This window comes from Trichosurus vulpecula, chromosome 9 (genome assembly GCF_011100635.1).
Source record: "Trichosurus vulpecula isolate mTriVul1 chromosome 9, mTriVul1.pri, whole genome shotgun sequence".
In the NCBI taxonomy this organism is placed as follows: Eukaryota; Metazoa; Chordata; class Mammalia; order Diprotodontia; family Phalangeridae; genus Trichosurus; species Trichosurus vulpecula.
This window is the reverse complement of record NC_050581.1, coordinates 183,898,527-183,922,919: the sequence shown is the minus strand read 5'-3', so window position 1 is coordinate 183,922,919 and position 24,393 is coordinate 183,898,527. Positions and strand designations below refer to the sequence as shown.

General features: G+C 40.2%; 1 protein-coding gene across 1 annotated transcript in view; it reads right to left on the bottom strand.

Annotated features, from left to right (window-relative positions):
* FHIT (fragile histidine triad diadenosine triphosphatase) overlaps nt 1-24,393 on the bottom strand; it is a 467,341-nt gene that overhangs the window by 31,868 nt on the left and 411,080 nt on the right. The window contains 2 exon segments of the mRNA XM_036739674.1: nt 1,897-1,967; nt 1,969-2,000. Coding sequence (XP_036595569.1) covers nt 1,897-1,967; nt 1,969-2,000 — 103 coding nt within the window.

The window sequence follows — 24,393 nt, the reverse complement described above, 5'->3', positions numbered from 1 at the left end:
TTGCTGTTATCTCCTCAACTCTTCCTCTCACCATTTCTTCCACTGATGGCTTCTTCAAGCTTCTCAATGACTCAGATCAGAGCACCTTTGTGCTCAGTAACTTATCCCTCCTTTTTAATATAAAACTCAAGAAACTCATGCTACTTTTAGCTACGAAATGGCTAATCCTTATTAATCATCCCATAGTTCCCAAGCAATCAATTTGCCACTTTGTGTGTTAAACTTTCAAACTCAAAAACTTGTGAGATGATCCTACCCTTCTAGGGGAAAAAATTGAATTATAAAAATAATGACTACAATGCCCATAACTTTGACCCAGAGATTCTGTTCCTAGGTATATATTACAAGGAGATCGCTGACAAAAAGAAAGGCTCTATGCATAGTAAAATATTTATAACAGCACTTTAGTGTTAGTAAACAACTGAAAACAAAATATGTATGTGTATACACACATATATATGCATATTATATAGAGAGAGTGTCTCAGATTTTTAAAATGTTTTCATAGGTTTTGCTATTTTTCTTCCTCTTTTTAAAATTATTGTTTGTAAAGGATCAGGAAAAGGTAAAGGAGGAAATGTTGGCAATTTAAAAACAAACTAGATCAATGAATCTTTTATAACACAAGGACATGAAAATGAGCCATAGGAACTCCCATGCTCTGGAATCTCTATCATTTCTCAAACAAATGCTCCCAGTTTTCTATTCAGTTTCTCTAACAGTTTGTATCTCTCCAATACCATGAATAAAAACCATCACTATATGGTGGTTTTTTTATCAGATTTTCTTACACAAAAGCTCTTTTTCCTTTTCATAACCAATCTCCTTCCTCCAGATAGCTACCCTTTCTGCTATGTCATCCTTCCTGAAGTCCAAACTGTTCTATCTAACTTTTAGGACCCTCTATATTCTGTTCCCAATTTATCTGCATTAACAATGCATGACTCTATGGGAAAAGTTCCATTACCCTGTGCTTATAACCCCCATCTATCCAGCTTTATTTCTTTTGCTTCCTTTTCTTGGAGTAGCCTCCATGCCCTTTGAGGCCAAATCCGAATTTGTATCTAACTGCTCCAACCTGTGTTACCCTCTTCCAATAAACTCTGGAATTTTTTATGTGCTCTTGTTTTATCCATTTTAAAAGACAACCAGTTTCTTGAGATTCGGGACTCTTCAGGGTGCTCTATATCCTTCATAGCACCTCTCATATTCTCAATAAATATCTAATGCCCTACAGGTCAGAATGTAGGCCATATTCCTACATGTGATATCTTTGAAAGGGGGTACACACACACACACACACACACACACACACACACACACACACACACTTTTTTCTTTCAATGAGACCTCATTTTGGGAATGTGGCCAATTTTCTCTATGTTCCTTTTCTCCACATGAAGAACTTGGCAATTTGGTGTTTCGTTGTATTTTATCTCAGCTCTCTCTGCCTCTTTCTTTCTCTCCATCTCTGTCTGTCTCACATGCCTATAGTTATCAATGGATTATAGATACATAGATGATGGAGAAAGTCTATGTATAATAAAAGTAGGATATAGACAGATTTTGATATACATATATATATATATCTTTACATATCTATGTATTGTCCTTATTTATCTAGACATGGATATTATCTCTGTCTCATTTTCTAGAAATAAATCTACAAAACATCTCTATTCCTCTCCATTACTATACTCAGGTTCAATATAAAGCAAAATTTGCGGGAAAACCTAATTTAAATACTGTAAGATATATCTATAGCACACTCAGAGGAAACCAGGATGGCTCTAGATATTATATGTCATCAAAATTTGGGGGATATGAACTTATCCTGTACACAGAACTGATCCCTATTGCAAACCCTTATCTGCATTTAATGGTGAGATGCCTTACCTTCTTTACTGAAAATATACCCGGAGCTTAGCTGCTTCTTCTGCCATTTCATCTTCTGACCTCCACATGGCAGGGGAGTCTTCTCCTTTATCATGCTTCTGAAGCTTTCAGAGACAAAATGATATGATGCTATTCAATAGGCTGCCACATGTTCAGTAAATGCTCTTTTATTAAGGGAGAGTTCTTCTACCTACAAGTTGTCACCATTCATTTTTATCCATTTTTCTTACCCGGTTTGAAAACTCTTTTTGTACTCAGAGTTCAGAGGAATTCTTTAAAACTGTATTAAATGAGTTGGTGTAATATATAATATATATACACATACATACATATGTGTGCACACATGTATTCACACACACATGCACACAATTGAGAGTCAAAGAAAAGGAACACTATAGACCATACATGAAGATATAACGAATTAGAGATGCAATCTGTGTATTCTCATCTTTTCTCTACCTCCTTTGAATTGTTCTTTCCCTCCTTCCTCTCTTTTCTTCCTTTTACCCTTTCTTCCTTCCTTTCTTCTTTTTCTTCCTTCCTTCCTTCGTTCCTTCCTCCCTTCCTTCCTTCCTTCGTCTCATACTTACATTTTCTGGCATTTTCTCACCTCTGGATTTTTAAAAATCATAGTCTTTCCTTGTCTTTGCTACAAATGCTTTTCATTACCTCTAGTTTCATAAGGACTTTGGTTTAGCTATTCCTAATGAATGCAAAGGAGTAAATAAGTCATTGGGGGAGAATACATACAAGTGCATAAAGAGAACATGTCTCTTTCCACTATCCCCCACCCCAAGAAGAGACTTCAAGATGATAAACAGTAAAGAATAATTAACAATGAATACAAATGGTGGACAAATAGACATGTCTTCATTGACCGAATTCATTCTAAATCTTCTTTAACGACTGATATTTCACCACTATCTATTAAAAAGAGTTTGTATAGTCCTCAGTAAAATACCAATGTTTAAATATAATATTTATATGTAAGTAACATATAAACAGGGTGTTCCCAAAGTCCTAGTGCATTTCAAACCTCTTAAAGCATAAAGCCATTAAAGCTTCCATGTGGAAGAGAGATCCAACATGTTTAGCTTGGCCTGAGAGGGAACAATTAGGCACATTGGGGTGAGTTTCACAGAGATGGCTTTTAGGCCCCTAACAAATAGGACTATCCCAAAGTGGAATGTGTTGCCTCCAATGGTAATCAAAAGTTGGACAACTACTTCTCAGGCATATATAAGGGGTGGCTCTTTGGATGGGGAAAAGATGAAGAAAGAAAAAGAGGCAATGTAAAAACAAAATCTATCAGCAAATATCATATACACAAGGTATAGTGAGGATTCTTTCTCAGCAAATGGATTGAGCTACTAAGACTTCTTTCAACACTGAGGTCCCATGATTCTTAGCTCTCTAAAGTCTTTTGCAGCTGAAACTCTATGACAAAAGTTGGAAAAAATCTACTCCTCAAGCCAGTGTTTCCCAGGAGAGATGGAGGACTGTCTGCTATGTTGAGATGGAAGAGATTTAATCCAATATTCTTCATTTTATAGATGGGAGTGAGGCCTGGGGATGTCACGAGACTCGTTCAAGATGATACATGTAGACAATAATATTGTCAGGATTCAAACCCAGATGACCTGGTTACAAAGCCAATGGGCTTTCCATAATATCATTCCTTCCTCTTTGCTCTACTTGGTTTGAGGGTCAAATGGAATGACAGGTTCATGAATGTCTACCTATGTCTCCAACCTTTTTGTGCAGTTTTTTCTCCTTCAAATCCTATGAAGAACTTTTATTATTTTTTTTCTTTAACTTAAATCAGCAAATATTTATTTCCTAACATATATGTAACATGCATTATTGTCAAAAAAGATAAATAATGTAGGGGTCCTGCCCTTATGACACCTACAATATTTTCCACTAGGTAATGGAAACCACCAAGAATAATTAAATTTAATATCTTTAATGAAAAATATTCTAGATTTAGCCCACCCCAACATGAAGGCCATGAAAGCCAATGGGCATTTTCCTGCAGCTTCTTAGACACAAACCCCGATACAAAAGGGAAAGCCATTTCAGGAGGGGTGACACATGGTCTGCATTTCAGCAAAGTGGCATTTCTACTCATGGTGTTCTCAAGAGTAAATGAGGATTATTAGCATATAACCAAACTGAAAACATGTTTATGAGAATGATCTATCTTCTACTCAGAAGTTAGCTTGCAGCAAGCCAGTTTTGCATTTTGCTACAAGGATTTAATTCTCTTTAGTAGATGGAAACGACATCAGGAAGTAATTTTCTTCCTTGCAAGAGGCAGATATGATGCCATTGCCCAGGGCCAGGCAAAGTGGATTGCTCTTCGTCTAGTCAGAGACTAATTTCATTCTGATACTTGCTCCAGGTCAGTTGTAAATCCATCTTCTAACAATTCAATAGAATGATGGGGAACACTTCCAACCTGCAGAATATATGGCCTCCTCACTTCTGGTACTCATGTCAAAAGAGACAGAAGCCCAGAAATCAAACATTAAGTGGCTTCATGGTGATGCAGATTCTGCCAGATGAGTCCAAATAATTTAGAGCCTTGGAATGTCAGTATTTTTCTGAATATTAGGGTAACCGTCTGTTATTTTCATATGCCTCGCAGATGGTCATGTCATACCAAGGCTTATGAATGGTTTACAAGAGACATCAACAAAATACAAACAAACAAACAGAAAAGGGGGTATTACTAAAGCTGATTCATAGATTGGTTTTAATGGGGCACAACAGAAAGAGATAAAGGCCCTGGGTTCATATTTCACCTCTGTTGCTTATTGCTTGTGTGGCTTATTGCCTCAGTTTCCTCATCTGTATAATGAGGCTGGACTAGATGCCTTTTGAGAGCCCCTTAACTCTGTATCTATGATTCGTGGATCCTTTTGAATCTGCCCCCACTCCTGGAGAATGTGTGGTCTATCATGCTGAGGGTGGAGAAATACTCCAAACACTTCTGAAAGCAGGAGAGGGCAGAGAACATGTCTACAGATATGGTTATTCCTCACATTTACACATAACTGGTGCAGCTCCAAAGAATCTGGATGAATAAGAAAGAATAAAAGGCAGGGAGAAAGGAAGGAGAAGCAACTTAGCAAAATAAACCAATACTTTAACCTAGTCTGACAGCTTATGCATTGTCCACAGTCCTCTATCTCTACAAAGAAAAGAGAATGGTATATCTTTTCATCTCTTTTGGGGGCCCAAGCTTGTTCATAGCTAAGTGTTTAAACATTTTGTTTTAAAGGATCGTGTAGAAGGTGCAGGGACAGCTAAGTGGCACAGTGGGTAGAACCCTGGGCCTGGAGGCAAAAATGCTGATCTTTCTGAGTTCAAATCCAGCCTCAGACACTTAATAGCTTTGTGAGCCTGCGCAAGTAATTTAACCCTTTTTGCCTCAGTTTCCTCATCTGTAAAATGAGCTACAGAAGGAAGTGACAAACCATTCCATTATCTCTGCCAAGAAAACCCCAACTGGAGTCACAAAGAGGTAGACATGACTGAAAATGACCAAAAAAAGAAAGGTATAAGCTAACAGTAAAAAGATGGGCTTGTCATTTCACAAGAACAAGAAATAAATGAATGGACAACCCAAGTATTGCACTAGTATCTTTGTGATGTCAAGAGAAATCAAGAAAAGTCTCCTTGGCACACTGGGTGAATTCTCTGTGGCTAATTTATGGGAGGACACGGATGAAAGTCATGTAGGATGGGTAGGCATGAATTGACTGCAATCTACATCACTGGTAGGAATGCCAACATCCACGAGATCATTGATCAAAATCCATTTCAGTATTTCAATTTCAATTCCACTGTTAACAACATTCCACTGATCTCCATGAGGGGATACATCCTGGCCATCTTTCAGAAAGCCTTCACTACCTGCTGGTTTTCCTCTGTCTCCTTCTGCCTTACCATGAGGACCATTGTTTGGGTTGGCCTCTGGGGCTGCCATTCCCCAAGATCATTCCTCGATCACCAGTGCTCAGAGAAATTCTGTTAAACGACTCAAGATTCTGAGCTAGCTCACAAGGCTTCAGCTGGATTGTTGAGTACTTCACAGATGAGAAACAGAAGAGAGGCTGTGCATGCCCCTACACACACACACACACACACACACACACACACACCCCTTGTCCTCCATAAGGAACAGCTATCCGAGTGTTATGAAACTTGCATATTATGATCTATTTGGAGAAAAGTCTAGCTTCACTAAAGACAATTCCATAGTGAAGCCAATTTTCTGTGCTAATGGAGAGGAGTAGTGAAAAAGAGAAAATGTACAAACCATGAATAATCCCAAATAATTTATATTTGTCTTTGAGATATAGTGAGCTACAGTGGTTGATAAAACATTCTAGGTCTAGTTTCAAAATCTGACTGCCAACTTAACATCTGTGTGACCTTGTACAAGTCATTTAACTTCTCTAGAACCTCAATTGTCTCACATGTAAAGTGAGGAGGATGGAGTATCCAACTTTTAAGTGGCCTTCTAGTTTTGGATCTATGAGCCTATAATTTCTTTGTAGGCCTGACAGGTTTAATGGAAGTTTGGCAACCATTCACAGAGACTGTCAATTCAGAACAGACCTTGTCCAATCACTTCATTTTACTTATAGTAATACCATTAATAATGGCTAATGTTGACATAGCATTTTACATTTAACAAAGTGTCTTGCAGGCTCATTAGATGCTTATAATAACTCTATTGTGTAGGCAACGCATACATTATTATCCCCATTTTTACAGATGAGGAAACTGAGGCCCAGGGAAGTGACGATACAACCAAGACCACACATCCAGTTACTGGAGGAGTTTAGACTCCAATCCAGATCCTCTGACTCAAGATGGATTCCTATCACACAGCCTGAGAGAAAGAGAAGTAATAGAATTCATTTAAAGGAACAAAGATATTCAGTATCAGAAGGAGGGCTGGAACCTAGGCATCTTGAATCCCAGTGGAGGATGTGACATAGAAAAAAATTCCCAAAAGTCATACCAACAATTTCTCTAGACCGATTTCATGATACTGCCCTTCCTTACACTCTCTGTGCTCCACATATACTGGCACCACCATATATGTTATTAAACTGCTTCGGCAGGGGCTACCCTGGGGCCTCACCTCTGCCTCTTGGACAGCACCAGAGCTCTCATCCTCTTTGTTAGTGCCCCATAATTGCCGGGTATTAGCTGTGTGCAGATCTTCTCTTTACTTGTCTCTATGTGTTGGTTGGTTCTCTCTCTAACAACAACAATGACAGTAGTTTTAATAGGGAGCTTTTTAAGGTTTGCCAATTTTTTCTTCTGGCCTTGTTTCTGGCTTTCAGATTTCAAAAACCATGTCACCAGGTGCCTTCATCCCCCACTTGCCTTTCTCCTCCCCTACATTTTGGCTCTCTTCTGTGGGATATTTTTGGGGGAGTGTTTTTATTTTTTGTTTAAATTTTATCCCCAGTACTTAGTACAGTGCCTGGCACATAGTCAGTGCTTCCTTCCTTCCTACCTTCCTTCCTTCCTTCCTTCCTTCCTTCCTGCTTTCTTTCCTTCCCACTTTTTCTTCCTTCCTCCCTTTGTTTCCTTGCTCCCTTCCTTCCTACCTTCTTTCCTTCCTTCCTTCATTCATTCATTTCTCCCTTCTTTCTTTCCTTTCTTCCTTTCCCTCCCTTCCTTCCACGTGGCCAGATTTGGTCATTAGAGTCACATAATGTTCAGTAAGTAATGCTGTTGCTGTTGCTCCTTTCCCAAGTCTGATGGACTATTCGTTTCCTCTCCAGATCATTCCAGTGTGCCATAGCAGAAAAAATACAACTCCAACATGAGTCCAAAAGGATCTGAGTCCTGTGTCTTTCATTTATCAACTCTGTAACATAGGAAGACTCCTAAACTTCTGTAAGCCTCAATTTACTCATCTGCAAAATGGTCCCAAACACACTTTTAGAATCTACCTCACGGGATGATTGATAGGCAAGACCTTTGTAAGTCTTAAAGGTCTACAGAAGTTGGAATGCTTTTTCTTTCAGCACTCCTTCCTGTCATACTTCATAGCCATATGACCATGGACAGAACCTGTGCCCTCTCTGAACCTCAGCTTCCACATCTGTAAAATGGGGGTAATCATACTCACATCCCCTACCCCACGAGGAGCGTCCTGAGGCTCAAATGTATATAAAGTTCTTCAAAAACCCAAGAGCGCTCTAGAAATGTCAATTGCTGTTCTCTTTCTTCTTCTTTTTACCATTTCCCAGAGTCATTTCACATCAAATGAAGTGTCTGATCTCTATCTGCTCTTTGAGCATACTTTTGACTTGGTATTTGCACATCTCAAATCTTGCCTAAAGCTATAGAAGGAAAATAAGCCTTCTGTGTGCTCGTTAGAGAGTTCTCGTAATAATCAATATCTTCGAATAGATGGAGACATTTATCGGGTATTAGAGGAAATGTGTTCTCTAAACAGATGTCTTCCATGTTTGTTCCCTGATCACAAGGATTCTTTCTGTGACTGCCTTTCCACACTGGTGGGAGAGTGTGCCCCGTGTGTTTGGGGAGTTGGGGGTGGGAATCTTCCCTTATCATTCTGTCTCCTATATTGTTTGGTGAGATGTCTTTTGTGTGACCGTATGAAAGTTTCTTCCCCTCCCTCTCTGTGCTTCATTTTCTTTGGACTCAGTATCCTTCCAGGCCTCTTCCAGCTCTAAATCAACTTTCCTATGCTTCTTTATTATCAGCTAATGTGTCCCCTAGCTAGGGAAAATGAATACATGTGGTGCAGCCTAATGACCCATGGTTTTTGGGTGTGTGCTGATCAATTGAATTTCTCAAACCTGGGATAACTTCTCAGGAGTCCCATATGTAAGGGGTGCGTGCGTGCGTGCGTGCGTGTGTGTGTGTGTGTGTGTGTGTAAGGGGATAGTGCTACAACTGAGCCAAATTATGTGATAGATGGTAAGGGGCCCTACTCATTTTCAAATGGGAAAGCCCAGCTCTCAGCATCTTGGAATTTAATGGGAGCCCACTGTCAGCCTCTTATTAATCACTCTTCTTTCCCTCTTTGTAAAGCTGATACAGAGGTAAAAGGGCCCTTCCTTTATTTACCTGCCTACTCAAGGAAACTTTGACAACAGTTCTTTCCTGTAAGAAAATCTTCCTGTAACATATCTCTGCTATTTGATTGCTTTAAGTGCAATACTGGAATGCATGTCCTGAAGAATTGGAACTGATCTGTATATGGAAGAAAATACACCAGAAACAATAGATATTGGAATTGGGACATAAACAGAGTCTATTTAAACTCATCTGATAAGGAGAAATAGACAGCTTTCTTTAAAAACAAAAATACGAGGTTCTGGATGCTCCTTTTGTACAGCTACAGAAAGCACTAGAGTATTTACAAGTTAGAAAAAAACATCCATAAATTCCCATTTTCGTGTAGAAAAGCCCACGGAGGCAGTGAAAACAACAAAATGGACCACATTTTCAGAAAACTGCTTAAGGAATTGGACCTCATTCAGCACATATTTATTAAGAAAGTGCCATGTGCAGAACAGCAGCATGCCCCTGGTATTGAACTAAGGGGGATTCAAAGTCTGAATCAGATGAGACCTCTGCCTTCGTTGAGCTTATATGTGTATATACTGATAATGACAATGCCCAGGATCACATGATAAATGCATTAGAGGGGCATCAAAAAAGTGCAAAGTCAGGACCGTGGGGTGGCAAGGTCAGTACGGATAGAGAAGGATAGAAGTCAGTTACCAAATGTAGTGAAATATACAGCAGCTCATTTGAGAATTCTTAATCCCAAGAATCATTCCTGTGTATTGAATCATTCTTATGTGTGAAGACATACAGACAGAGACATAAAGAGAGAGACAGAGACACAGAGAGGGACAGAGGAGGGGGCGGGTGGAGAGAAAGACAGAGACAGACATAGAGACAGAGAGACACAGAGAGAAATAAAGATAGAGAGAAACAAGCATACGGGGGTGAGAGGGGAGCAAAAATCAAGTGGGTTGTTCTTTAAACAATAATAAATAGATGGAAATAGGAAACCTTGTGACAGAAGTCTACGTATGCATAACAATATGTTGACTCAACTCTTTCATCAGGGTTCCCCTGCATTGGGGCAAAGGCTTCCAGAATAATGATAATTCAAGTTTATGGAGTAAAAAGCACTTTCCTCAGAAGAAGGTCAGTGAGCTTGGCTAAGTTTTAGGAACAGTAGGAAGAGCCCTGCTCGGAAGAGGCAGGTATGAGCATTGGCCCTGTGACCTTGGGCATTTTCAGTGGCACGGTGGGAAGAGCCCTGACTCTGGAGTCAGAGGACCTGGGTTCAAATTCTCAAATCTTGTTCCCTACCCATTAGGCCTCAGGCAGTTCTTTGAGCTGCCTCAGGCTTTAGTTTTCTCACTTATAAAAGGAGGGAGCTGGACTAGATGGCTGGGAAGATGCTTCCAGTTCTAGATGACTGACCCTGTGCCATATCTCTTAGGTCTTAATTTTGAGATTAAGCTTTTTTTATTCTGGAGATGTATATTCTTTTATTTTCACTGTCTTTGTCTCTCTCCATCTCTCTGTCTCTGTCTCCATCTGTCTCTTTGTCTCTCTGTTTACTGTGTCTCCATGTCTGTCTCTCTGTTTCTTTCTCTGTCCCTGTCTCTGTCTCTCTCTCTCTCTCTGTCTCTCTCTCTCTCTCTGTCTCTCTCTCTCTCTCTCTCTCTCTCTCTCTCTCTCTCTCGTCTCTCTCTCTCTCTCTCTCTGTCTCTCTCTCTCTCTCTCTCTCTCTTCCCCCCCCCCACCTCTTGCCCTCCCTCCCAGTTTTAGTCAAAGGGTAAGAACACTGTAGTCACTTTGTTGCAGTCTTTCCAGGCTTGTTTCACATCACTTCCTTTCTTTCATTTGACAGGAGAGCCTTAACTGTCTATGTGCTTCCTCCCCAACTCAGACTTCTATCTCCCACCTATATGCCTTTGCCCAGCCATTCCTGGGATATTGTATGTACCTCAGCCTCTTAGAATCCTTAGCTTTCGGCAAAGCTCAGCTTGGCTCCCACCTTCCAAAGCTGTCCCCTCTTGATCCCCGCACATGTTACTGGCCTCTTCCTCTTCAAAGGAAGAACTGACTTTGAACTTACTTTCTCCCTGTTAGAACATAAGCTCTTTGAGGGCAGAGTATTACTGCGTCATTGATTTCCCACCTCATAGCGTAGTCCCCTCTGTATAACATGGGCTTAATAAAAGCTTTTCAAAAATATGAATAAATAAGTCTCTCCTGCTTTTGAAAAAGATGGACCCAATTCCCAGCTTTATCAGGCCTGTTTTTCCACAGCTGTGCCAGCTTTGAATTGTACCGTCTTTATTATCTTTGACAGTTAGATTGAAGTCAAATGGTATCTCAACCTAGTCTTGATTTGCATTTCTGTGACCATGAGGGGTTTAAACCCCTTTTCATGTCGTTCCAGTAATGTGTTTATTCTTTTAAGATTTGCTCATTTTCTTTGACCGCTGATCTTTTGGAGAAGAAATCTTACCCTTATAAATATGCCAATTCTGTAAAGGTTTTGCATACCAGACTTTTATTTGAAATGTTTATTGCAAAGATTTTCCAATTTTTTTTTCTTTTCTTTCATATTCTGTATGCAGGACTTTGTGTTGGGCAAAACTGAAATTTATCTATTTTGTCTCATATTTTCTTCCAAGTCATGAATGTTTAAATACTTTTTTCCCTTTGCATGGCTCTAAAAGATATAACTTCTATCACAATAAATTTCAATGTTTTAAAATTATTTAAAACTTTACTGCATTAATTTATTTCAGTGTATGGCATGAGGTAGATGCAAATATATTGGCATTTTTAACGAAACTATTATCTAATTATCCTCAAAATATGTTTTCTAGTAAATTTGTTCAATCATTTTTCAGTCATGTCTGACTCTCCATGACCCCCTTCTGAGTTTTCTTGACAGAGATACTTGAGTGGTTCACCATTTATTTCTCCAGCTCATTTTATAGATGATGAAACCAAGATAAACAGGGGTAAGTGACTTGCCCAGGATCACACAGCTAGGAAGTGTCTGAGGCCCTATTTGCACTCACAAAGATGAGTCATCCTGATTCCAAGCCCAGTGCTCTATACTCTGCTCTAAATAGCTGTCTTTTTTCTTTTAAAAGATGCCATCTGATCCCTCTTTAGTGATCTTGAATTTAAGGAATAGTAGCTTACTTTATGAATTTGGCTCTAAATCATGATTGTCTAATGTATTCCACAGGCCTATTTTTTTTTTCAAAAATGGCACCAGATGTTTCAAATAATTATTTCACCATAATAGAGTTTAAGATACAGTTTACTGGTATTCTTTTTTTCTCCTCTCCCCCTTTCACCCAGGGGGTGTCTCTTTTTTTTTCTTATTTCATATGAATTTTTTTGTCATTGCAATTCTGATTCTTAGACTAATTTTGAAACACTGTCTTCTTGCCATACTATTCCCACCTAGGCATGTACATTAATTTTTCTCAAGTCATTTAGCTCTTTACTTTGCCAGACATGAATAGTCATCATAAAACTAATGTACTTCCTGTTAAGTTAATTTGCAAATATTTAATGCTTCTGTCTTTAAAAATAAACATTTATTAAGCACCTACTGTGTATCAAGCACCGTGCTAAACACCGGGGACACAAAGAAAGACCAAAACAGTCCCTGACCTCAGAGACCTGACATTCTGATGGTGGAGACAGCAAGCAAACAACTGGTTATACAAGATACACATACACACACACACACACACACACACACACACACACACACACACAGGAAGTAAATTGGAGGTAGTCTCGGAGGAAAGATACTGAGGGAAGAGAGACATCTTAAAGAAAGAAGGATTTGAGCTGAGTCTTGGGGGAAATCAGGGTAGTTAAGAGGTGGAGACCCGGTAGGAGAACAATCCAGGTATGGAAGACCCCCCCTCCCCACCCAGCTCAAAATGTCTGAAGTCAGGAGAGGGAGGATCACATATGATAAAAAGCAGGGATCACAGAGCAGAGCAGTATGGTAGGATGACCAGCTGGGTGGAGGGGGCAGCTTTCAGGTGCCTGGCCCAATTGTTCAGACCCCCTGTAACCACAGAGCCAAGAGGTAGTTTAGGTGTTATGGACGTTGTTTTACGAAGCCCCAAGGCTATGTTTTCCTAGCTCTGGTGGAGATGACATATATGCGTTCAAAATGGTACCACTATTTCTATCCTAATACAGCAAACTGGGTTAATTAAACAAGCTAAAAGAAGCCATCTTATTTGCAGAGTAATAATAATAATCATTATTATAAACAGTAATGATAAGAGCTAGCATTCATATAATGCTTTAAGGTTTCTAGGGAGTTTTACATATATTATCTCCCTTGAGCTTCAGAACAACCCTGGGAGGTAGATGCTATCATTATTCCCAGGCTAAGTGACTTGCGCAAGGTCATACAGCTAGTAAGTGTCTGGGGCTACATTTGAACTCAGGTCTTCCTGACTCCAGTCTAGCACTGTGCCACCAGCTTCATTAAAAAAATCAATAAAATGACCAGGAGATACAGGTTCCCCCAGAAATAGACCCTCAAAGCAAAAACCAAACTACTCCTTCTTGTATTTAAGTCCTATACACCTTGTATATAGCTTATTTATACAAACGTTTTGCTTGTTATCTCTCCTATTTAATTGTGAACTCCTTGAGATCAGGGATTATCTTTTGTCTTTTTTTTGTATCCCCAGTGCTCAGTACAGTGTCTGGCACATTGTAGGCATTTAATATCTATTTATTGAATTGAATGTCTATGCTAAGCAGCTCTTTTATGTAGGTGGGCAGGGGAAGTCCTGGCAGTTAAGTGACAAGCTGTCAGTAAGGACTGAGGTGCTCAGTAGGAGAGAGCAGATACTGGATCTGTAGATGCTCCAGTTTCCTGTCTTAGGTCTCAATGGGAACAGCTTAACACCAAAATGATAAAGGCTGGGCATTCTACCTATTTAAGTCATCTGTCTACCCTGCTTAGCTGAAACTGAGAACAAACAGCTCTACTTGGTTCTTGGGTCTCGGTCCCAACACTATTGCTACTAGCCATGAGACTTCAAGCAAGTCACGTGTACCCCAGTGTCCTTATCTGTAAAATGGGGATAAAAATATTTGTATCATCTTCTGTTCAACATGGTAGGGAACAGAACTCTTTGTTTGCAAACTCCCAAATAATATTTAAAAGTCAGGGATCATTCTTTATCATTCCTAGTGAGAAGCAGTATGATACGATGGAAAATGGGTGGGATTTGGGGCCAAACGACCCAGGCTGGAACTTCATCTCAATGGAGACCTGTGTGAGTGTGGGGAAGTCATTTAACCACCCTGGGTTCTGTTTCCTCCTCAGTAAACTGATGGGGTGGGCTTCAGCACCTTCTAGCTCTACCTCTATGATTTTCAAGAATAAATTACCCCCTTTCCATCCAGTGGCAGATCAGGTGAGCCATAGAGCAACAGCTGGACAAGACCTCAGAGGTGAGAAGTCACCCAGTCCAACCCGGACTGAGTTATTCTTTCCTTTTATTTCCAGCAGAAAACATGCCTCCACTAATAATCTCTGGCATTTTTGACTACTTGCTACAGTGCAGAAAGAGCGCCGATTCTGGAGTCAGAGAATTTGGGTTCAAATCCTAGCTCTAACACTGAAATATCCATGTGACTTTGGACAAGTCACTTGGCATGGACCTTAGTTCCTTCATTTATAAAATGAGAAGTTAGTACTACAGGTTCTCTATTGTTTCTTCCAACACTAGACCGATGATCGTATGGAAATTTTTCATATACTAGTGGCATTTGCTAACTCTAGGTTTTTCTTTTTTCCTTTCCTTTTCCTTTCTTACCTTTCTTTTCCTTTCCTTTTTTCTCTATTTGAGGTGGCTAGCCAGCCACAGTTTTGACCTCAAGCTAAGGTATAAGTGTTGCCAAGTATCTTCCAACTCTGCCTCCCCACTCCCCAGCTTTCAATTTATTGTGGTGGTCCAGAGGCTCATCTCCTCGCTTGTCTTATGGACAGAAACTCAGACTTCACCAAATAGAAGACAACTGACATCCAGAACCCATCTCTTTGATGAGGGCAAGGTCAAAGCTTTGACATAAGCGGAATCACTAAAGACAAAACAAAAGTTCTCCACATAGCCTTTGCTGCTAAGATACTGAAATAAGCTTTTATATTAATTAGTATCATCCCAATTTCAATGCATATAAAGTGTTGATACTTGAGAATTTGTAACCCCCAAAGTATTTATTAACTGGAAAATCACAGCCCTGGAAAATAATTATGCCAAACCACTGTACTATAACAAAACCCAATTACTTATCCAATTATACATTAAAGTATCACATTGTCAAGCCCATTGCCAAAGAAGTCTATGAAGTTTTGCCAGCATCGCAATTTGGATCAGACATTAGCCAGCTGACTGTTAATATGACTATCCCTTGGAGTAACCAGCATGTCTTATAATACCCTTACTAACAGAGGTCTGTATTTCAGACTCACTGTAGCATGTCATAAGCTGTCAGAAGTTTGTACTAATTGGTCGGAGACTGAAGTTTCAAGTTTTCTGTTCGAAAGCTTGTTAGGGACAGCTCAGCAAACAACAACTAACCACTTTTGTTTTCTCTTAACCTGACTTGAAGGAAACAATCAAAGAAATCACTTTTGTACAGCAATAGAAGACCCTCACCTGAAATCTACATGTAACGAAAATAAACAGTATCCAGGGCATTGCAATCTGTAAGGCTTGTACCTGGCAATGGATGATTCGGAATATTTTAGTTTAGTGATATTAAGCAAAACACCAGATGAAACCGACAGAACAGCATGTATAGACCTCTTACATAGTTGATGCTTGAGTTGCTTGGTGTTGAGGAGCATGAGGGATGGAGCAGAATGCAAACGTATATTCTAAGACATATTGCTAATGTGATTATTTATGAGCTCAGTAAAATTTAATCAAAGAGATGCCTTTCCCAGTATTTACAATGTCTCTGGGTTGTAAGGACCTATGGGTATGCTCACTGTGGTCTTTATCAGAAAAAACAAGCTATGTGAATTCTGAGACAGGTATCAAGTAGAATTTAAAAGGACCATTGAAAAACCTTGAATATCCAGGGCTATCTTTCAAAACAGGGTGTCATTAATGAAACCTAACTAAAGTCTGTTCAGGTTGGAAGTAAAGAACAGATCCAATCACCCGAAAGGGAGCTGGGAGTCAAGTTCCCATCAGACTGCAAAGATATTTATGTGAATGGATCCCCAGTAAGTCAGTTCTACTGTAACGCTTTGAAAGGTGAATTTGTTCCAATGTGATTGGTATATTAGAGAATAATTGGAGCATAACGAGAAAAATGAGAACTCAGAAAATTGTACTACTTTACGATAACTCACAAGCTAAAATCCTTCTGATACCCACTCCCACAAACAAACATCAGGACTCTTTCAGGGTTAAAATACAATATTTACTGCCTATCTTCTGAGGCAGCAGGAGCTATGGCCAGAGAAGGGCTAGTTCCTGTCTAAGCACTCCACCCCTGCTCCCACCTTCTGCCATGGTCTCAGTGTCCTGGACTTGCTGCCCACTGAGGCTGCCAACTTTTAGCCTGGGCCCCTCTGAAACCTGGGTGCATGCTGAGCAGCAGCTGAGGCTATGGATAGCAATGATAGTTCTCTATCATTGAACATGTATAAAACTGCTATGCTTTTATTAGGCTCCTATATGTTTTTTCATGTGTTACTAAGGAAGTTTCGAGTATTTTGCCCTAATTCCATTTTTCCCATGAGCCTGTGGTTTTTATTGTGCAATATTACATAGCTCAACAATCTATTTTTATTTGAAGTTGGCACCATTGGAATGGCAGCTAGGTGGCACAGTGGCTAGAGTGCTAGCCCTGGAGTCAGGAAGACCAGAGCAAATTTGACCTCAGATACTGATTAGCCATGTGACCCTGGGCAAGTCACTTCACCCTGTTGCCTCAGTTCCTTATCTGTAAAATGAACTGAAGGAGAAAATGGCAAAACACTCCTGAGAAAACCCAAAATAGGTCGTGGACAGTTGGACATGCCTGAAATGGCTCAACAATAGCACCACTGGTATACTGGGCTAACAACAAATAATTCTGTACCACTGACGTATTCTCTAGTTTCCATCTGTACAATCATCCTTCTAGCTAACATTATCTGATGAGGCGCTATTCACACTGTAGGTCTGGATAGAGAGAATAGCCTTGCCTGAAATCTTCCAAGTTGTTTCTTCCTGTCATCAAGGCAGCCATTACTCTCTCTCTTCCCATTCCAAACCATGAGGCCCTACTCACAAGATGTCTCTGACATCACATCCCCCTCTGCACCTTCATGATGCTCTGCTCGTTGTAAGTGACAGCAAAGGAGGAATAGCACAACTAGTCTGTGCCCCTTTGCCTTAGATCTTGAGGAGAAATGGAGGGGCAGGGTGGGCTTTGTAGTGGACTTCAGCAAAGACACTGTGCCAACTTTTGGCATTTACACAGAGAACGATGGGAAGGAGCAAGCGAAGAGGAAAGCAGATAGAAACCTCGTTGTGATCTGTTACATTGATTTATGGCAGAAAGAGCGCATGATTTTTGAGGCAGATAATCAAACGGGGATTTTAAAGGGCCATTCAAAATGTTGCCAACCCAGTGATGCCTTTCAGTAAAGATTTTCATCAGAAAAACCCAATAGACGGCTGTCACTGCTTTTTATTAGCATATAGTTCAGGGATGCAGAGATCAGCAGAAAACTAGAAAACAGGTCCAATCACCCACCAGGATGTAGGTGCACAGAGCCACGCCAAAATCTATGGAATTGGGATGCGTGCATCATAAGCCCTATTGAAAGTCATGTGATTACATCAGTAAGGAGAAAGCCATGTAGCATCACCGGTGACCAGCATGAAAGCCACACTATCCCAGCACCATTCTGCTGGGCTAGCTACCAGGAGGGCAATAACTTCCATATACTGGGTCCTTTAAGAAAGACGAAGCACTCCCTTCCCTCACAAACCCACGAGCTAGGTTGTATAGGTATCATCTCATCCATTTTGTAGATAAGGAAACTGAGGCTCAGAGTGGCCAAGTGTCTTGCTCAAGGTTATGCAGTTAGTAAAGGTCAGAATCTGGATTTGAACCCAGGGCTCCTGATACCAGGCTCAGAGCTCTTTTCTAGCCACATGCCAGCCAAGGGAAATGTTTGTGTGGACTTAGAAGGTGATTTTGTTTTAGCTGAATCTATACACGCAGATTGAGTACTCATGAGTAGAATCAGCTGAAAATGAAATAAATGAACAAAACCAAAAATGAAAAAAACAAACAACAGCGTGTGGTTAATTATGACCACAACAATGAAGGCACAGAATGAATGTCAAACTCACCTGTGGCGACAAGCTTTGATGGGCATTTAGAAAGTGCTTATAAGGTCTGCAAAGTGAATTGAATTCCCTATGTCATCTGACTTTTAGAACAACCCCATGAGGCAAACAGGGATAGACACTGAACCTGTTACTGTAGGGCATTCTTGGGCGAGGAGAAGTCTTCCACTAATGCAGGTCAGTCCCTTCTCAGCAACTCACACAGTCTCAGAGAGCTGCCTAGAGCCCGGGTGTGTTCAGTGATTCACCCAGGGTCACAAAGAGGAACAGGCTAGAGTTACCGTTACTCTCATTTCACAGATGAGAAAACTGAGATTGGGAGACGAAAGACTTTGCCCAGGTTCACAAAGCTACGTAAGTGTGAGCAGTAGGACTTGAATTCAGGTCTTCCTGACTCCAAGTCAACTCTCTCCATGGCTCAAGCTGCCCCAATATATCCATAGGCACAATGGGAGATTAAGTGCTGGTAAATAGTCTTGGTGCCTGAAATTAAGTTAGCAGCCTGATCTCCAGACCAGACAATGGTCCTCAGAGTATACTTGAAAAAGTAGAAAGAGCTCTCTTTTCTGTTTGATGGTAAGAAGACTGAGTCCCAAGATGAAGAAGTGACTCACCCAAAACTAGGGTAAGAACCCAAGTCTCTTGGCTCTCGACTCAGGACTCTGTCCTCCTCCATCCCCCACCCCAGTCTTATTTATTTATGGGAGACTATCTTAGGTTCAGTATCCTTAATAGCAGAGATACAAATGACATTCCCAGAGGGAATCCTGAACTCTACACTGTTGTCTTTTCTAACTGGGAGTATCTATGGGATGTTGAGGAAAAGAAACTAGAAAGATAGCCTTGAGGTAAGGCCCAAGATTCTTCTTATTGCATTTCTAGGCATGAGGAATTCTTTCCATGCTAATCCCTGAGCACCACAGTGCCTCTGAAACTCATCTTCTTTATTGCTTTTTTGATGGAAAAGATATTGGGGTTTTCCCATGAGAATGGAGACTTTAGCAAGTTCAGTTTCCTTGGCCTCCTGTTTAAAAACAAACAAACATGCTTACCCAAAAGGAAACGAAACTCCTTCTGGGAGGACATTTCATGAAGGTACAAACTTCGGAGAAGGGAACATTTATTCAAAAAGCAATTTCCCTGGCTGGTCATGTTCAGGAAGGCCTTTTATCTTGTGTACTTCAGATATTAGTGTTTGAGAAAGATCATTCTCCTGTAATCCTGATGTGATGTCAGCATGTGGTGCTGGGACCTAGGAAGGGAGCCAGCATATGGGCCACTTGAATCTCCTAAGCCTTTTGTTTCACATTCAGTCTTGCCTGAATGATTCTTCCTCTCTGCAAAGCACCTTACAATGGCTGCTGAGCCACAGCAGCTGTAAGAAAATTGACACACAGGTGGTGTCTTCATGATGTAGAGTGGCAGTGATGCTTGCAATTATCTGATTTAAGCTGAATAATACTGGTAGCTTCCATGGATAATTCCAGGTTTTGTTTTCCTCATTAAACACCACATGACCATTTTAGTCTGCATGGTGTGGTAGGTTTAGTCATTCCCTCCATGTATGAACTGAAAATCTAAGTTACATGAAGCAGAGAATAGAACCCATTGTAGGCATGATGAACTTACTGCTAACCCAATCTCTACGGATTCATTTGGGATAATCAGCCAAATATGTATCTCCCTATGGGTAAAATATGACCATTTCCCAGTTGCCCATTTCTAAATGTCATTTCATCATTTTCTGAACCTCTCTCCTAAAGAACAGGCACAAATAAAAATTAAGATCTAAAATAAATGTTGGGGAATGACTGAGTAAATTTGATACATAGATACAAAGAGATATTGTTGCTTTATAAGAAAGTATGGCTGTAAAAATTTGGAAAGGTCATAAACTAACTGATGCAGAGCATAGTAAGCAGAAGCAGGAAAATTATATACATAATTACTATAACAATGATTTTTTCAAAAATATTTAAAAAACAACAACAGAAAACACAACACTATTCTTTGTGATAGAGTGAAAAAATTAGCAACTCTTGAATCAGAGCACTGCCCCACATGGGGCATTCACCCCCACCAATGAGAAGAGAGTTCCACTATTCATATCCACCAATGAAAAGAGAGTCCCATAGTATTGGACTTAGGGACAGAAGTCATGAAAAGTTCTTCACTTGGGTTTAAAAAATCATCTCCAAAATTATTGGATATTAGAGGCATGTTTAGATAGTCAATGGTCTGAGAAAAAGATCTGGGTTTTCAAAGGACCTTCACCAGCTCAATACAAATCACCCATATGATATGGCATCCCCAGAAGCTAATAGTATCATAAGCTGCATTAAGAGAGGCATAGTTTCCAGGAATAAGAAGTTGAAAGTACCACGCTGCCATGACCTGCTCATGCCGAACCTGGACTCAGTGCAGGATGTCAGAGTTTGGAATGACATTGAAAAGTATATCCTAAGAGTGGGGAAGAGCCTCCAGCCCATGATAAATGAAGATGCCCCGAAAGAATAGGAAAAAGAAAATACTTGGGGGAACATGAGAGCTATTTTCAATTATGTGAAAGACTGGTATCTGGAAGAAAGGTTAGGCTTGCTTGGCTTGGCTTCAGAAGGCAGAACCAGGAGAAAAGGACAGAAACTGCAAATAGAAAAATTTCAGCTTGATGTCAGTCAAAATTTCCTGTTACTGCTCTTCAAAGGCAGAGTGGATTTCCTGATCGTGCAATCAATTCTCCCTTATTTGAAATTTCCAAGCAAGAACTAGATAACCATGTGGGGTGCTAAATTTAGAGATGGGAGACACCTTTGGGCTCACCTATTTTGATGTCTCACTTTTTCATTAAGATATCTGAGGTTTAGAGAAGGTAAAGGCTTTGTTGAAGGTCCCACAGGTAATCAATGGCAGAAGCAGGTTGTCTAATATGAAATTCAGCATTCTTTCCATGCCACTGTGCCACTCCTCTATCATCAGGAATGTGATAGTGGGCATTTGGGAGGCGGGTGGGACATGGGTTGCACTAGACTGTTCCTAAGGTCCCTTCCAACTCTGAAATTCTGTGATTCTGTAACATTCCATGGTTTCCAGTGCAGCCCTCAGGCTGTCCATCTGTTACACTTCATTCTCACTGCCTGATTGGTCCACTCCCTTTTTTGGATCGTATGTCTCCCGGATGATGTGTTGCAGGTCCCTTCCTACATGCCAGTCATCATTGGTAATATGCCATAGCTTATTTATGGCTACCATACATCTTTCCATTGCCATTTGGGTGACAAGCAATTTAAATTATTTGAAGGTCTGGGTGTTCTGGGGTTTTCAGAGATATGGCATTTTTAGAACAACAGTGGTGTTAAGAACTTGAATGTAGATTTCAGCACCACACAATTTTCCCTTGGTGGAGATAGCAATTACGATGTATCTCTTACTCAAGGGGTGCCACTAGACTGAAAAGCTTAAAATCTCCATCTTACAAATGGAAAAGATGAGTCACAAGGAGAATAAATGACTTTCTGAAAGTCAGGAAGTTTGGAGACTAGAATCTAGGTCTTCTGGTCCCTGGCCTTTGTCTCTCTTCTTTCTCAATAAAAACAAATAGCTCCTAATTGCATTATTTTGTCTCAAGATTCTGGTGATTGAAAATTGCTTCTGCACCTCCTATTAGTATACTAGGAAATATGTCATAGCATAACTCCTAGATTGCAGGAGCAAGTGCCCCCTAGGACCCTTCAAAGAACTGAGCCTATAGGAATCCCAGGAACAAATTAGGAGGCACCCTTTTCAAAATGGCCATCTCTGTTTCACTTAAAAATGTTCCTTAATGAAGATATAAAGCCACATAGGCAACAGAACACTCTAAACTCACCCATCCATGTCAACAGATCTCTGTCAAAGAAGGATTTCAAATGTTTCTTAAAGGCTCACTTAAATGTAACGACAATATGATTGTGACATTCTGAACTTGAGGTTCATTTTGCCTGTTTTATAGAAGGGACCCTATTCTGGAAATCCACGATAACAACAGGGAAGAAAAATAAACTGGGAGGAAAAAACCAGATGGCAAAGCAATGAAACATTAAATCCAATTCCAATACCTGAGCAATACCATGAATATTTCACAGAAGCATGACACTTGAAAAGAATATGCCCTGACCTTTTCCAGCATCTCACCAAACACCTAATCTCATAATTGATGCTGATCAGCTTCAGATGTACAGCTAAAAGAGAAAGTTTTAGGTTTATTTAGTGGGTGAAAGAAATATGATGTTTTGAGTCCCTGGTACATGTCTTTAAAAAATTATTTATCCCAATATTCCAATTAGAACCTAGTAATGTGAATGTCATTGAGTAAATCTTAATGAATGGAAAAAATAACTCTTTACTACCCTCCTATCCAGGTGTTATTCTGGGTTGTCTTTTTAGTATAAATTGCCAAAAATATTATATAGTCACTTATTACAAAGGAATAAAATATCTGGAATAACTTTAATATGTATCATTTAGTCATACTTGTCTTAGAGTTTAGGTCATGGAGATTTGTACTTATAAATTGGCATTTGTAGAGTGATAGCATGGTAATGGGGGTAGAAAGCATGTGTTTTTATCAGGAAGATATGGGTTCAAATGTCGCCTCTGACAAATACTGACTATGGGATCCCAGGCAAGTCACTGAATAATTGTCACTATTCCAGTCAGGCAACAGGTATTTATTATGTGCTTACTATATGCAGGGTGGGGGAAGGGAGAGGAAGTGAAGCTAGGTGGCAAGGTAGATGGCATAATGAATATACCACCAGGCCTGGAGTCAGGAAGACATCTTCCTGTGAAGATGAGTCTTACTAGCTGTGAGACCCTGGGCAAGTCACTTAATTCCATTTGCCTCACCTTCTTCATCTGTAAAATGAGGCAGAGAAGGAAATGGCAAAGCACTCCTGTATCTTTGGCAAGAAAACCTCAAATGGTGTCACAAAGAGTGACACCCCCACATCCCCACAACCCCAACATCCTAGGGACTGTGTCAAGTGCTGGGAATGCAAAGAAAGAGCAAAAAAACCACCTTCTCTTACCTTGGGGAGATGGAGCACATTGAAGGGACTTGTACTTGAAATAGTTTTTATTCCTCCCTCTCACCCCCCCAAAGGTGGGTACAACAACACTACACATTTATCTGGGAAAGGAGGTACATAAATGGTAGCTGGTGATAATTATGGGAGCCAGATTATAAGACGTTGAGGAATGCGTAGATGGTAAGGGTATTAAGTGTAGAACTGGGCATTAGAATGTAGGCTTCCTGAAGGACCTTTTTTGCTTAGTTTTTATCCCTAGTACATAGTAAAATGCTTTGTACATAATAAACAACAAATGTTTATTGACTGACTGAAAAAGTAGATAGAGATAGGATGATATAGAAGGATTGTAGAGGGGGATTTGGAAGGTCATCTACTCCAATTCCCCACATTTTATAGATATAAAATACTCATACGCAGAGTCTAAGTGATGTTATTCAGGGCTAACAAGTAGCAGAAGAGATAGCAGGGTCAAAGACAGGGTTTTTGAGGATAGAACTGAACAAACTAGAGTGAGAGGGAAAGGAATCAGTAGAGGGAGCATGAAAAAGAGAGGATGGGGTTGAGGCAGAGGTAGAGGCATTATCCTTAGGAAGGAGGGGAGAATAATGTACTCTGAGTTTGGAAAAACCCTTTCCTCAAAACAGCAAGGAACCAAGAATTTGTAGAAACCTATCTAAAGTCAAAGGAAAACATGAATTCAATGACAGTCAGAACCACACAGAAAAGTAAGGACATTTTTGGTCAGGTATGTGAATCCAATTCTGAGGCAAAGGTGAACTGTACCAGAAGGTCCTCTTATATTTCATGCATGGAGTTGTGATCTCAGGGTATGAATGGTCCCTGTGTCACAGTTATGGGCTGAGAAATAATCACAGCTAGTGAGATATAAGAATATAACGTCACAGGCAGGTGAGGTCTGGTAGACAGCAGCTAAAGTGGGTTTTGAGAAGTGCATAAGTGGT